This window comes from Onychostoma macrolepis, chromosome 15 (genome assembly GCF_012432095.1).
Source record: "Onychostoma macrolepis isolate SWU-2019 chromosome 15, ASM1243209v1, whole genome shotgun sequence".
In the NCBI taxonomy this organism is placed as follows: domain Eukaryota; kingdom Metazoa; phylum Chordata; class Actinopteri; order Cypriniformes; family Cyprinidae; genus Onychostoma; species Onychostoma macrolepis.
The window spans coordinates 3,712,680-3,726,585 of NC_081169.1; the positions used below are offsets into that span (position 1 = coordinate 3,712,680).

At 37.0% G+C, this 13,906-nt stretch overlaps 1 protein-coding gene across 11 annotated transcripts; it reads left to right on the top strand.

Moving 5' to 3' along the window:
• The first annotated feature begins 400 nt into the window (after positions 1 to 400).
• LOC131520733 (uncharacterized) lies at positions 401 to 12,880 on the top strand. 11 transcript variants are annotated; one of them, XM_058745196.1, is made up of 6 exons: positions 423 to 436; positions 1,600 to 1,616; positions 2,398 to 2,446; positions 2,565 to 2,592; positions 3,838 to 4,042; positions 4,234 to 12,880. In XM_058745196.1, exon 6 carries the CDS (start codon positions 8,123 to 8,125, stop codon positions 11,648 to 11,650), a length of 3,528 nt encoding a protein of 1,175 aa, XP_058601179.1. In that variant the 5' UTR covers positions 423 to 436; positions 1,600 to 1,616; positions 2,398 to 2,446; positions 2,565 to 2,592; positions 3,838 to 4,042; positions 4,234 to 8,122; the 3' UTR covers positions 11,651 to 12,880. The 11 variants fall into 11 exon arrangements, with proteins under 11 accessions (XP_058601176.1, XP_058601177.1, XP_058601179.1 ...); XM_058745193.1 differs by lacking the exon at positions 3,838 to 4,042 and having other exon boundaries at positions 401 to 436; XM_058745194.1 differs by lacking the exon at positions 1,600 to 1,616 and having other exon boundaries at positions 404 to 436.
• Positions 12,881 to 13,906: the final 1,026 nt, after the last annotated feature.

Sequence of the window (13,906 nt, forward strand, 5' to 3'; positions counted from 1 at the left end):
GTTCGATTCCCAGGAAAGCAAGAGCTGATAAAATGTAAAAACTGTAACTTGAATGCAATGTAAGTCGCTTTGGATAAAAGCGTCTGCTAAATGCATAAATGTAAATGTAAATGTAAATAAATTTGACGTCTTATTTCCTGACATCAAATCAACATCGATTTAATGTCAATGATATTGACCTGAGATATAGGGACCAGAAAAAACATGTCAGATTGATACCTTTGTTGGGCCTCTTTACAACCACAAGAAAATTATTACAAAATATAATGAAAATATGCATATTCATGCATGTCATACATGGTGGTCAAAATCTTGACTATTTGTTGATGTCAAATTGACGTCAAGGTGCCCGCTGGGTCTCTTGGTCACGTGATTAATTTCAGCCAATAACTAATAAGCTGTACTGTATTTATCCGGTTGGCGGTCTTTTCTTCAGGTGAGTACAGAAAGATTTCTGAGGTAGTTAATCAATCAAAGATTATAAAAATGTGTGTGGGTTTAATGAATGGGATGCAGTTAAACTTGATTATGTGATTCTTAATGTATTATTACTGCTGAAACATGAATGAAATGATAATTTCCGTTAGTCATTACGATAATTAGTCTCGTGAGGGAACTGCAGGAAATTGTGTAACGGTTTCTGTCTTCCGTATATTTTGTTCGTTTTGTTAAAAGCATTCACTGACATCCCCAGTGTTCGTTATTTTGATATATAAAGAGGAACAAAAGCTTAATTTAATATGAAATAATATGAGCCTCAATACATTGAGGGGGTGAAAATCCCGCACGGGAAATTACGTCCGTCTCCCATAGCCCAAAAAATGTACACATTTGGAGAAATATTGATTGATTTTCATAGGATTACTTAAAATGTTGTTATAGATTAGTCTTATTTTTAACCAAGAATAGGCGATGCGCCAATTATGAAGCGCTAAACTCTCTCATAATACCCGTTTCATTCATACTTGACGCTGGAGGGCGCCCTCGTGCAAAACAATCCACGAGCGAGAGTCATAGAAGTAACGTTATAATGATGTTTCAGGCAATCAAGTACATAAAGGCATACTCCGTAGCTGAATAAGAAGCTGCCAGAAATGCTTTAACTTGACAATAAACACACGATTGAGACAATATGTGGTTTATCTGTGTTTTTCAAGCCATCTCGGGTATTTTAATAAGAATAAAGTGCATGTATAATGTAATGGTAATCGACTTAGCCTTTATCACTATAGTATAATACATTTTCTAATTTATTTAGTGATAAGAAGCGTCTTTAGATCGAAAACAGAAGTTATTTAAAACACTTTTAAACTGAGTTTTGAGCAAAAACGTATTAATCTCATAAAATGTTGATCCTGTGCTAAACTAACATAGTTGGCACTTTTGCACCAGTTAGCAGCAGCAATTATATTTTACGAATAACTTAAACATAATGAAATAATTGACACTATACTCTCTCTCTCTCTCTCACTTGACGGCGAGAAAGGGCACTTTTCTTTTCTTTTAAAACAGAAACGCATAGTAATAGAAACACATATTCGTCCATCCGTGCATTTGTATTATTTTACCTATTTCTCCCTTTTCCTTGTTTGCAAACAGGTCGTTGCTCCTGCTGTGTGAGTATTTGACTGACGGGCTGACAGATTCTCAGTATCTTAATTTAACTTACCTTCACTAGATCAGACCTCAATTTTAAAACAGCAGAATAATTAGCAGAGATAAAGAACATGGACATAAATTGTGATGTCATTCATCTTCATTTGTTGCTGTCTTGTTACTTTGTGGTAAATTAATATAAACTTCTGTCTGCCATCGTGTATGACTATTTTAGATTTTCCATTTTCATAAAATTAGTAGGCAATAATAATTTATGTTTAATGACTTTAAAGTTATTCTATAGTAGTCAACATTTGAAATGGATAAAAAAAATTCATCAAAGAACGCATTTTGGTTTTAGGTTTTAGGACAACTCTGATGAAAGGTGTTGATCCACTTCAAATGTTGACTAGTGTATACATGTCAATCTATACAGACCTATGTAATATTTGACTCTTATATCAGTGAATGATATACAAGTAATCACTTTGTTCTGTAAATCTGCTGTATCTGTAGTCTTTGCTTGTCAGATCATTGCCAGGCTGTTACTGTAAATAATTAGTTCTTAAGCGACTTGCCTGGTAATAATAATAACAATAATAGTAGTAATTGCATCCTCTGTGGTAAGTGATCTTTTTAATGACTGTCTGGCACATAGATGTATAATAATAATCTATATCAGCTTATTTACAGCTTGCAATACCATCTGTTTTAAGCACTTAGCATTTGCATAATATTTGTGACTAGCTGATAAAGATCTTAACTTATTTCGTTTACTTATTATATTTTGTCGTCTTTCAGTGTTTTCCTCCCTGCTTCCAACTGTGGCCATCTGCACCTTCATTTCAAGGTAGTTTGTTTATATTCACCACATTAACAGTCAGATACAAATAAGCAGTTGCTCTCTTGCATGGTTTGCTTTCTTTTTGTTCACTAGTTATTTATTTTCTTCTTCTTTTTTCCCCCAGAGGTGACATTGCTGCTTTGAGTGTCTATGTAAGTATCCCTTTAAACTTACTGTACCATGTTAATCAGAGCCATTAGTAATTTCTTTATACTATTAGTACTCTCAGTGTGCATGCATTTTATTTTTTTAACAAGGTTCCATTAGTAAAAAAACAAACACATTACACTGGTGTTACAAAATGACAATGTACTATTATGGGACAGCAGACCCATCCCAGCTTGAATAAATCACTAGAGAGTTTGAGCTGTGTATAATGCTATATTGTATTCTAAAGACATTTTCTCCCTAGGAGATGGAATGTGTCTTTTTGTTAATGTAAGAAAATAAGCCACATTTATCAGATTTTAAGGGGTTATCCACAGCTAGAAACAATGATTTGTCAGCTTGAAAAAAGTGTGGGGACCTTCAATTGCGTAAGTAACTTCCTTACACACAATTTTAGTTCAAGTGATATTAATAGTGTGTTCTTTATTGTTACCATTGTTTAGGGATGCACCGAAATTTCGGCTGCCGAAAACATGGTGTTATATAGTCTGTACTAGGCAACACTGGTAAAATGACGCTACCCTCTTGTTCACTAATCTGCTCCCCTCTATGCTCTGCTCAGATGCTGTGATAATAATAGCTTTGTAGGGCTATACATTATTTGGATATTTAGTAAAAAATAAATTAAATAAAATCTGATTCTGTCGCATAGAACTGAATAAAAATAATATATTGATATTCCATATTAATATATATTTTTTGGCAAATGTTATTGTGTTGCCTTCAACAAAAGTGTGGTTATTTTATTGGCTTGCATTTTTAAAATTCAGTATCATTAAAATGATTGAGTTAAACTAAAAAGTCTTACAAAATGATTTTTTATATTATTTAATAAAATAATTATTAAAAAGCTGTTTTGGTTTTCGGCCAAGTGCATCCAGAGTTTTTGGTTTCGACCCTTAATTTTCATTTCGGTGCATCCCTACTATTGTTATCATTCTTACTAATAATGTGTATTATATTAATTATTTAGTAATTTATGTAAATGTTGCTTGCCAGTTTGCATTTAACAATATAACTGACTTTTTTTTCTTTCTGTGTGTGTCTGTCTTCACCTCTCCTGTCCTTTCCTGTCCATACCTTTATATTCTTCACTCAATACTTTATCTTGCTTACTGATTTAAACAAATGCTTCTTCCATCCTTTCTCTTCCAAACTGACAACTGGCCTGCACATCAAATGCTGCTGCACTGCTTGCTGCTTTGCTTGCTCGCACTATAAACTGCAAGATGCAAATTCAGATCTGCTACTAACCCCTTATGCACCTAAGCTTTGCTTGCAAACGCATCTTTTAAAAAAAGGCCATACCCCATGATTTTTGATCTATGATAATCTATGTTTCTCGATACAATCTGATACACTCTTGATTGCATACTTAATACCACAAAGATTTACACCCATATCACACTTTGAAAAATCAATCTCAAACCACAGGTAAGAAAACTAATCTGCATCTTCAGAAATAGTAAAAAAAAAAAAAGTGTTGAATTTACATCTACACTGTTTTACATTCTTCAAGGACTATTGATTTGAAGACTACAGCAACTTTTCTTTGAGTTCCATTTATCAGTATATTTTCAATAATAAGAAATTAAATACATTATTCTTATATTTATTGCATTTAGTTCTCAGTGTTGAAACGTTACCATGCCAAGAAAAGGAAAGAGGAGTGAATCTCAGAAACAACGCAGAAAGCTACAATCTTCATTGGGCACCAATAACAGTACCAACCCTGTATCAGGTATGAATGATTCAATTCCATACGTTGTGTCTGTTACAGCGTCCCATTGTCAAACTGACCCTAGATACAACATTTACTCCAGAGGCCGCCAGTGTACTTGTAATTCCTTAATGTTCCTAGCAGTCCATAATGAACGAAATGAGCTACAGAGTTTCGATTTAGATGGCATTTTACAGAAAGGTGATGCAGTTTACACTAGTGTCAAACGATCTCTGCAGAACAAAGGAAAATTTGTAGGTAATTTTAAAATTTTGACGAGCTACCAAACACAATTGAGACACACTCTCGCTGCTACAACATCCTGAAACATCCCCAGAGGTTTGGATTTCTCAGAGATATACCTGCTCTAGGCAACTATGAAAATCTTGAGAATACTCTGCAGTGTCTCAGAGCTGATGTGAGTGATGCTTTGCTGTTGTGTGGAGGCTCATGCATCGCTGTATTCAGAGATCGATCAGGGAGGTTTGGTTATTTTGATTCTCACTGCAGATCAATATATGGAATGCCTGCCGATGAAGGCACAGGTACGGCTGTTTCTTTGACGTTTCATCAGTTGCCAGATCTCGTGGATAGGCTTTTACTATTGTTTCAAGGGTGTTTCGATTTGAGAGACCAGGAAGAGTTTGAGCTGCTGCCTCTATCATTCATTAGCATGATGACTGAAAGCTGTGTACATACTGAAGTCTCCCTGAACTGCTGTGATCTTCAACATGTGCAACCATCCATCTCGTTTGAGAACAAAGCTCTGTCAAACAATGAACAGTGCACGTCTGCTGATGTCCTACAACATGTTCAATTCCAAGATCCAGTTCAACAACTATCTGAGACTGCTGTTAACAGAGCCACATCAACTGATGAACAAGACCACTTGACTGAAGTCTTCCTGAACTGCTGTGACCTTGAACATGATGTGCAACCATCATTCTCATTTGAGAACAAACCTCTGTCAAATGATGAACAGTGCTCGTCTGCTGATGTCCCACAACAGTATGTTCAAGTCCAAGGTCCAGTTCAACAACTATCTGAGACTGCTATTACCAGAGCCACATCAACTGATGAACAAGTTCAAACTACTGTCACTAAGAATCAAGATAAATATAAAAATGTACCATTGAGTGAACTTTCTCATAACATACTGTCACATGATCAATTGGCATTGTCAGCTCCAAATCACCAGAATTCACAATTCACAGTCAAGCAGACAGAAAAACTGAACAAGACTCAAAAGAGAAAGTCATACTATAAAAAATGGCACAAAGAAATGGTTCAGAGCCAAGGTGTTTATGACAAAAAACAGACTGTACGTGAAGTCTATGATTATAAAACAAGCAGTGAATACAGACAAAGACATAACCAAGCCATGATGAACAACTATTGGAATAAAATGACTTATAGAGAAAAACACAAACAAGCAATGAAAAACAACTATAAAAATAATGAAAAATACAGAGGGAATAAAAAGAGTAAAATAACCTTAAATTACAAGAATGATGAACAATACAGGGAGAGACAAAAGAATTATATCATTCAGAATTACAGGAATCGGGAACAATTCAGGGAGAGACAAAATAATTATATCATTCAGAATTACAGGAATGATGAACAATTCAGGAAGAGACAAAATAATTATATCATTCAGAATTACAGGAACAATCCTAAATATGAGAAAAAGCATAAGCAAAATCTTGTTGACAGATAATTAAAAGATCCCATTTTTAGGCAAAGGAAAAAGGACCATTACACAAACCGATGCAAAAATGATCCTAATTTCTATAAAAAAAGGAAGGACATTTTTAAACAGCATTATCACTGTGATGCTCATTTTAGGGCTCGTCAGAGAGAATATTATTTATTCAAATCTAAAAACAAAACATCTGCGCTTAAGATGCTTCACAAAGTACATTGTGCAAAAGAGATACAGTACAAATACAAAAAAATGTATTTGATGCGCCGGCAGAGAGAAGCATTACAAGATAGCCAGCATGACATAGTACAAGATCCAGTCATGTTAAGAGCCTTAAATATCTTCAGAGATGTTATAAAACAGGGGCCAACTTATGTCTGCACATGCTGTGCCAGAGCGCTCTTCCCCAATCAAGTGCGTAATTGTGAAGTGCGTAAATATAAACAAAATCCAACAGTTGCTGCACTTTGCTTGACTGGAAACTATGTTCACATCTGCTCTGACTGCCCTGATCGATGTGCCTTGGAAGACATGAAAACAGAATGGATCTGTCACAGCTGCCATACAACACTTTTGAGAGGTGTAATGCCAGATATTGCTGTAGCTAATATGCTTCAGTTCACTCCCATTCCTCCAGAACTGTGTGACTTGAATATTCTAGAAAGACATGTTATTGCAAAGTACATTCCCTTTGCAAAAATTTTAACACTTCCTAAAGGCCAACAGAGAGCTATAAAAGGAGCTGTAATTTCTGTCGCATCTGAAGTGGAAACAACAGTAAATTGTTTACCCAGACCAAGAAGTGAATCACAGCTGCTTACAGTGAAACTGAAAAGACGTCTGTGCTACCAAGGTCACTATCAGTTCCAGACTTTGAACATGCATAAGGTCTTGTCTGCTTTAAGAAAACTAAAAGAAATCCATTCAGAATATAAAGATATCATCATTAATGCAGCACTCTCAGAAGAAGAGATGTTCAATGAGCATGAACAGTCCGCAAATGACATCAGTGCTCCTGATGAGGAAATGGATATTGAGAGCAGCAGCCTAAATGAGAACACTGAAGAACAGAGCAATGAGAATGAACACAATGATTCAAGTGATGACCCTGAGAATACTGCAGAAGAGCAATCAAGAGGCCTTGCTTTGGATACATGTCTTCAGCCCCCAGATCTTGGTCAGCTGCTGTTGTCTTATGATGACGGAATATTTTGCATTGCTCCAGCAGCAAAAAACAGTCCTGTAAGCATTTTCAAAGTAAAAAAACTTGAATCCATGTCGTTCCCTGTGCAGTTCCCTGATGGGAAAAATACCTTTGATGAGCCTGACAGAGCAAAACATGTTTCCCCCAGCAGATACTTTAACACAAGGCTATTCTCTGTTGACAATCGTTGTGCAAAAGACACAAGCTACATCTTCTTTGCTCAGTTTGTCACTGAAATGCACATGGCCACATCTAGTATATCTATCCAGCTGAGAAAAGCAAAACCCATGACCCGTAATGGACGCAGAATAAACTCTTCACTGCTGCAAGACAAACAGGAGTTAGAAAAGCTTGTGAATAATAAGGAGGCAACACGTTTCATGCAACCATTAAGAGGGACTCCAGCGTACTGGGAGAAAACTGTACGTGAGCTTTTCTCGATGTTAAGACAACTCGGTGTTCCTACATTTTTCTGTACGTTTAGTGCTGCTGAGATGAGATGGCCTGAAGTGATTACTGCTATTAAAGCACAACAAGGTGAAACTGTGAACTTTGATGAATTAGACTGGTCTGAAAAATGTGAAATATTAAGAAGCAACCCAGTCACAGCCATGCGGATGTTTGAAAAACGCGTTGAAGCCTTAATGAGGGATCTAATCATGTCACCCGCTCGGCCTATCGGTGAGGTAATTGACTTTTTTTACAGAGTAGAATTTCAGTTACGTGGCTCTCCACATTCACTGCTTATTTTGGGTGAAAGATGCTCCAGAGTACGAAAAAGATCAAGATCAGGATGTTTGTGATTTCGTTGATAAATACATCTCATGCAAATTACCAGACCCAAACAAAGACCCAGAACTGCACAGAATTGTAAGTGAAGTACAGATGCACAGCCGTAATCACTCCAAATCATGTAGAAAGAACAAGAAGCACTGCAGATTTGGATTTCCTAAACCACCCATTAACAGAACCACGATAGCCCGCCCCAGACCTCCTCCTGCAGAACAGTCTGATGATGAGAATGGATCAGAGGAAAGAGATTATGCCAGTGTTGCAAAAGAACAGCTACAGAAGGTGTGGGATCTACTGAATGACTCAAAACAGAGTTTTGAAACCATTACACAGCTACTTAATCAAGTAAACATAACTTATGAAGAGTATGAGAAACATATTGAGGCTCTGTCTACATCAAGTTTAATAGTTATGGAGAGACGACCACAGGACTGCTGGGTTAATGGCTACAATCCAATGTTATTAAGAGCTTGGAATGCAAACATGGACATACAGTTCATTCTGAACCCCTACAGCTGTATCATGTACATGCTCTCGTACATTTCAAAAGCTGAACATGAGATGAGCGATTATCTAAAGAGAGTGATAAAAGACTCGAGCCATGATGACCTGTCTGACCGTGAGTGCATGAAGCAGGTCATGAATGCCTATTCAAAGAACAGAGAAGTCAGCGCTCAAGAGGCAGTCGCTCGCACATGCAGTCTGAAATTGAAATCTTCATCACGTTCTGTCATTTTCATACCCACTGATGACAATGCTGTAAAGATGAGTTTACCAATGAAGTACTTGCGGACCATGGATGATGACGTAGAGAATGTGTGGATGACAGGATTGCCAGACAAGTACAAGGCCAGACCTAACAGACCTGAATTTGAGAACATGTGCACAGCTGAATTTGCAAGTGAATACCGCATTGTTTATGGAGGACGGACAAAAGGTAAAAATGTTTTGCCACTTCAAAACAACATGGGACACATACAGAAAAGAACAAGGGGAAAGCCTGCTGTTATTAGATTTGCTCGTTTTTCACAGCAGAAAAACCCAGAAAAATTCTATGGAACCCTTCTAAAACTTTACCTGCCATATCGCAGAGATGAACAGCTGAAGGCCACAAGATTCCCTACATATGAATCATTTCATGCATTTGCTTCAGTAAAACTACCAGGCACTGATGAACTGCAACGTGTGTTCAATATTGTAAATGAAAACCGTGGGAAATATGAAAAACATAGTGAGGCTATAGAAAAGGCAATTGAGGATTTTGAACAGAATGGTCCAATTGAAGATGCATGGACTACACTGGCACCTGCAAATGAACTGATCAGATTGGAGAGCATTATGGAACGCGAACCCACTGATCCTAATGAAGTGAATGAGCAAGAAGACATTCCTGAATATACAGCCCAAACCTCTGTCAGTAACACAGCTATGCCACTCATGGAGGCTGCCCAGCTAAATCATGCACAGATTCGCAAAATGTATCAGAGCTTGAATCAAACACAAGCTTCAATATTTTATGCTGTGCGAGACTGGTGTAAAAGATGTGTTTCTGGTGAAAGTCCACAACCGTTTCTGTATTTTTTGAATGGAGGAGCCGGAGTTGGTAAATCACACGTTATTAAATCTATTCATACGGAAGCATCCAAAATCCTGCGTAGGCTTCCATGCATGCGAGAGCATACTGACATTTCACAGCCTACTGTTCTTTTAACCGCATTCACAGGCACTGCAGCCTTTAATATCTCAGGAAAAACACTGCACTGTCTTTTGAAGCTCCCAAGAAGCTTGAAGCCTCCTTACCAAGGCCTGGGAAACAGCTTGGATGAAATGAGGGCAGACCTTTTTAATGCACACATTTTAATTATTGATGAAATCTCAATGGTGTCAAAACAGTTGTTTGCATATGTGAACTGGAGACTGCAACAGATAAAAGGAAACCAGAAACCTTTTGGTGGATTGTCCATACTCGCTGTTGGCGATTTCTTCCAGCTGCCTCCTCTTGGAAGAGCAAAACCACTCTGTGTGTACGAGGACCATATGCTGGACTTCTGGAAAGATAATTTTCAAATGATAACACTGACACAGATAATGAGGCAGAGAGATGATCTCGCATATGCTGAGCTTCTCAACCGTCTGAGGGTGAAACAGAAGCACGCAAAACTGACTGATGCGGAGAAGTGCATGTTAGAAGCGGTCATAAGATCCTCCCCTGAAGAGTGTCCTATTGATGCATTACACATCTATGCAACCAATAAAGAGGTAGACAGTCATAACACTGAAGCCATATCCTCACGCTTTTCAAATATCATTAACGTTGATGCGCATGACTACAAAAAAGATCCACGAACAGGTGAAATGAAAAGGCAAGCTGTACCATTAAAAGGAGACAAACGTGATCTAATTGACACTCTACAGATTGCTATTGGTGCACGAGTGATGCTTACTAGAAATATTGATGTAGAAGATGGACTGGTTAATGGGACTTTTGGCAATGTGGCAAAATTAACAGCTCAAACTCGAGGTGGTGTTCCTGTTGTTCAATTAATTGGTCTTCATCTAGATAATGTGACTGCTGGACAGAAACATCGCAACAAAGCACCTGATGGAGATGACAATATTGTCTATATTGAGAGGTCAGAGGAACCACTAAAAAAAAAAGGAACAGTTCGAAGGCAATTCCCCATGAAACTTGCTTTTGCATGCACAATCCATAAAGTCCAAGGAATGACGACTGATTGTGCTGTCGTATCTCTGAAGCGCATATTTGAATCAGGCATGGCATATGTTGCACTCAGCAGAACAACAACACTCAGCGGACTGCATATTACTGACTTTGATGAAAAGAAAATATTCTGTGATCCAGAAATAAGGGCCTCCTTGGAGAACATGCCTAAAGTAGATTTTCACAATATTCAACCCATCCTTCATATTGTACAGGATTCAAAAATGAGTTCAGCTCTTAAAATCATTCATCATAACACAGAGGGACTGGAGTGTCATATGGATGATTTGAAATGCCACCATGAACTTTTACTGGCTGATGTTTTGTGTCTCACCGAAACACACCTGTCAGGCTCAGCTGTTCCTGCATACCTCCAACTGGATGGGTACACCATGTACAAACGCAACAGACATGCATCCTACACAAACTACGTCCATTTGGCAAATAAGAACGGTGGTGGAGTGGCCATTTATGTGAAGAACAGCTTTCAAGTTTCTCCTCTGATGTACATCCAGAATGTTACTGACCTGGAATATTTGGTTTTGAAGATAGAAGCCCCCAAACAAGCACTTCTTGCAGTGATCTACAGACCACCCAGTTATAATTTAGCAGGCTTTTTGGCAAACCTGAATGCCCTCTTGACATCTCTGGAGATAATGGATTTCAGGCCTGTTATAGTGTGTGGAGACTTTAATGAAGATCAGCTGTCTCACTGCAACAAACCTATTCTCAATTTGTTTGAAGATAAAGGATACACGCAGCTAATCAGCACTGGGACAACCGAAAACAACACTCTTCTGGATCCTGTGTTCATAAGCGGTGCACACTCAAACGTCAGAGCAGGAGTTCTACAGACATACTACAGCTATCATGATCCTGTGTATTGCGTTTTAGAGTAGATACATCACAAAAGCTGCACAGATCTCATTTAGCACTTCTGTAAAATAATGTCATGATTTTAAGAAATAATGCTGTCAGGGTTCTTCCATAAATTTCCAGGAGACGATCATAGAATTTTCAAAATCTTCATTTTTATTCACTGCCCCATATTCTGCCCACAACGGTGCAGAAAAAAATGGGAACTCACTCATACACAGAATAACTAACGAATGTACTATCAGCACAACTGCGTTCTGGGCCTTAGATGTTTCTCCAGGGATCCCTCGCCAGAACTGACTCGGCCATCGAAAATTGAACCCTTTTAACAAATCAGACCATACCATATTATAATTACAGGGGGTCTCACAGGATCCTAATTCAAAAGTTTAGTACATCATAAACAAAATTAATATAAGATATACAAAAACTTTATACACTTATGAAATTACATTCAACAAACCAATAACAGAAATAAACTAAAACACAAAAATAAACTTTGTACATAACATCCAAACAAACCCCAAACCCAAACGGTCCCCCAAACTACATTTCCCATAATTCCTAACAAAAGATATAAAAGGACATCAGGAAATGCCGCGCTCTTTTAATACCAGGCCTTTACTCCATGCTGCAGTCATGGATCCCGGCGGAACCACGGGTAAGATAAACAATTCAAATAATTAAATAAATTTAAACCCATTTCTGTGTAGTTGTGATTTCATTCAATCACTAGCGTGCACTCTAGTAAGGAACTGGGTCACTCTTAGTTCTTTTAATACTAACATAAAGAGTCAACCTACACCTCTAACACAAAATATTTTGGGTAAATAAAAAAAAACTAAAATAAATACACAAATTATAAACAAGCAGACAAACAATAAAAATAAACCAATTTAAATCAAATGTGTACTAAGTGTGGCCTTGGCCATCACAAATGCCAATACAAATGCGAATAAATTGTGTATATATTAAAGCTTTACATTTTCTGTCTATTTCTTATGTGCATGTGCATGTGTGTGTGTGTGTGTGTATGTGTTAAATAGGGAAGGTATGTTTGTGTTTGTGTGTGTGTGTGTGTGTGTGAGTGTGAGTGAGTGTGTTAGATAAAGAACGAATGGAGAGTGAATGTCCTTTCCAAGGATCGCCACCTTGCCGTGGTGGAAAGGCTTGTGTGTTCCAGTGATCCCAAGAGTAAGGCATTCTGGAGCTTTTTATTCCAGTTTGATATGCTTACGGGTGAGGTTCCAGACTAAGTGCGATCCAAATGGGCATTAAATAAAATTATATTTTAAGCATGATTACTTGATTTTGTCTGTCTTGATCATTTTATAACAAATATTGTGTGGCTATTATACTATGCGGTAGTTGCTATGGTTGCTAGAGTGTTGCTATGAAGATAGATAGATAGATAGATAGATAGATAGATAGATAGATACAGTCAGATTATAGATAGATAGATAAGAAACATTAGATAGATGAGTTTGAATGGATTAGAAATAGTCAGTATGACCACAATCAACTTTCTTTAGTTAAAAAATGTTTCCCTTCATCTCAGTGGAATAAGATTTTGTGACTTTTCAACATTTTCTATCTGTATTCACATAAAAAAAAAAAAAAAAAAAAGGGCTTGATTCGGTTGTTCTGAAGGTATGTAATACAACTTGTGTGGCATTTCTGCAAATTTATGTGGCATTATTGCAAAAGCGAGCACTTCAAAATACATCAAACAACAAAAACTAATTCTAACCTTTGGGAAAAATACTGTTTTTAATGTATTTTATAATGTTTAAATATATAATTAAAAAATATATATCATAAAAGTTGTGAGAGGAGCAGCTGACCACTTCCAGAAAAAATGAATGGCTCTCTATGGGCCTCTGCTGGATATATATGGTCATTACACTATTCTTTCAAAATCAGATTCTAGCTTGAAAGCTCTAGGAGATGCATTCAGAAATTTAGTCTAAGAAGAATAATAATAACTAGATAGGAAAGTTCGTCGAGACAAACTTTAAGTTGGCTTGAGAAAGACGGACCAGAAAGTTTGAAAAGTTTGAAAAAAGTTTAAGAAGTTTAAAAAGTTTAAGTTTGAAAAATGTTTCAGTCTGAAATAGTTTGAAGTTTAAAGTAGTTTTAAAAGCTTAAAGTTTGACACATAGATAGATAGATAGATAGATAGAGTCCGATTATAGATAGATAGATAGATAGATAGATAGAGTCAGATTATAGATAGATAGATAGAGTCAGATTATAGATAGATAGATAGATAGATAGAT

Excerpts from the sequence above, each read along its gene's own strand:
- LOC131520733 (XM_058745193.1), top strand. The coding sequence starts at position 8,123 with ATGCACAGCCGTAATCACTCCAAATCATGTAGAAAGAACAAGAAGCAC.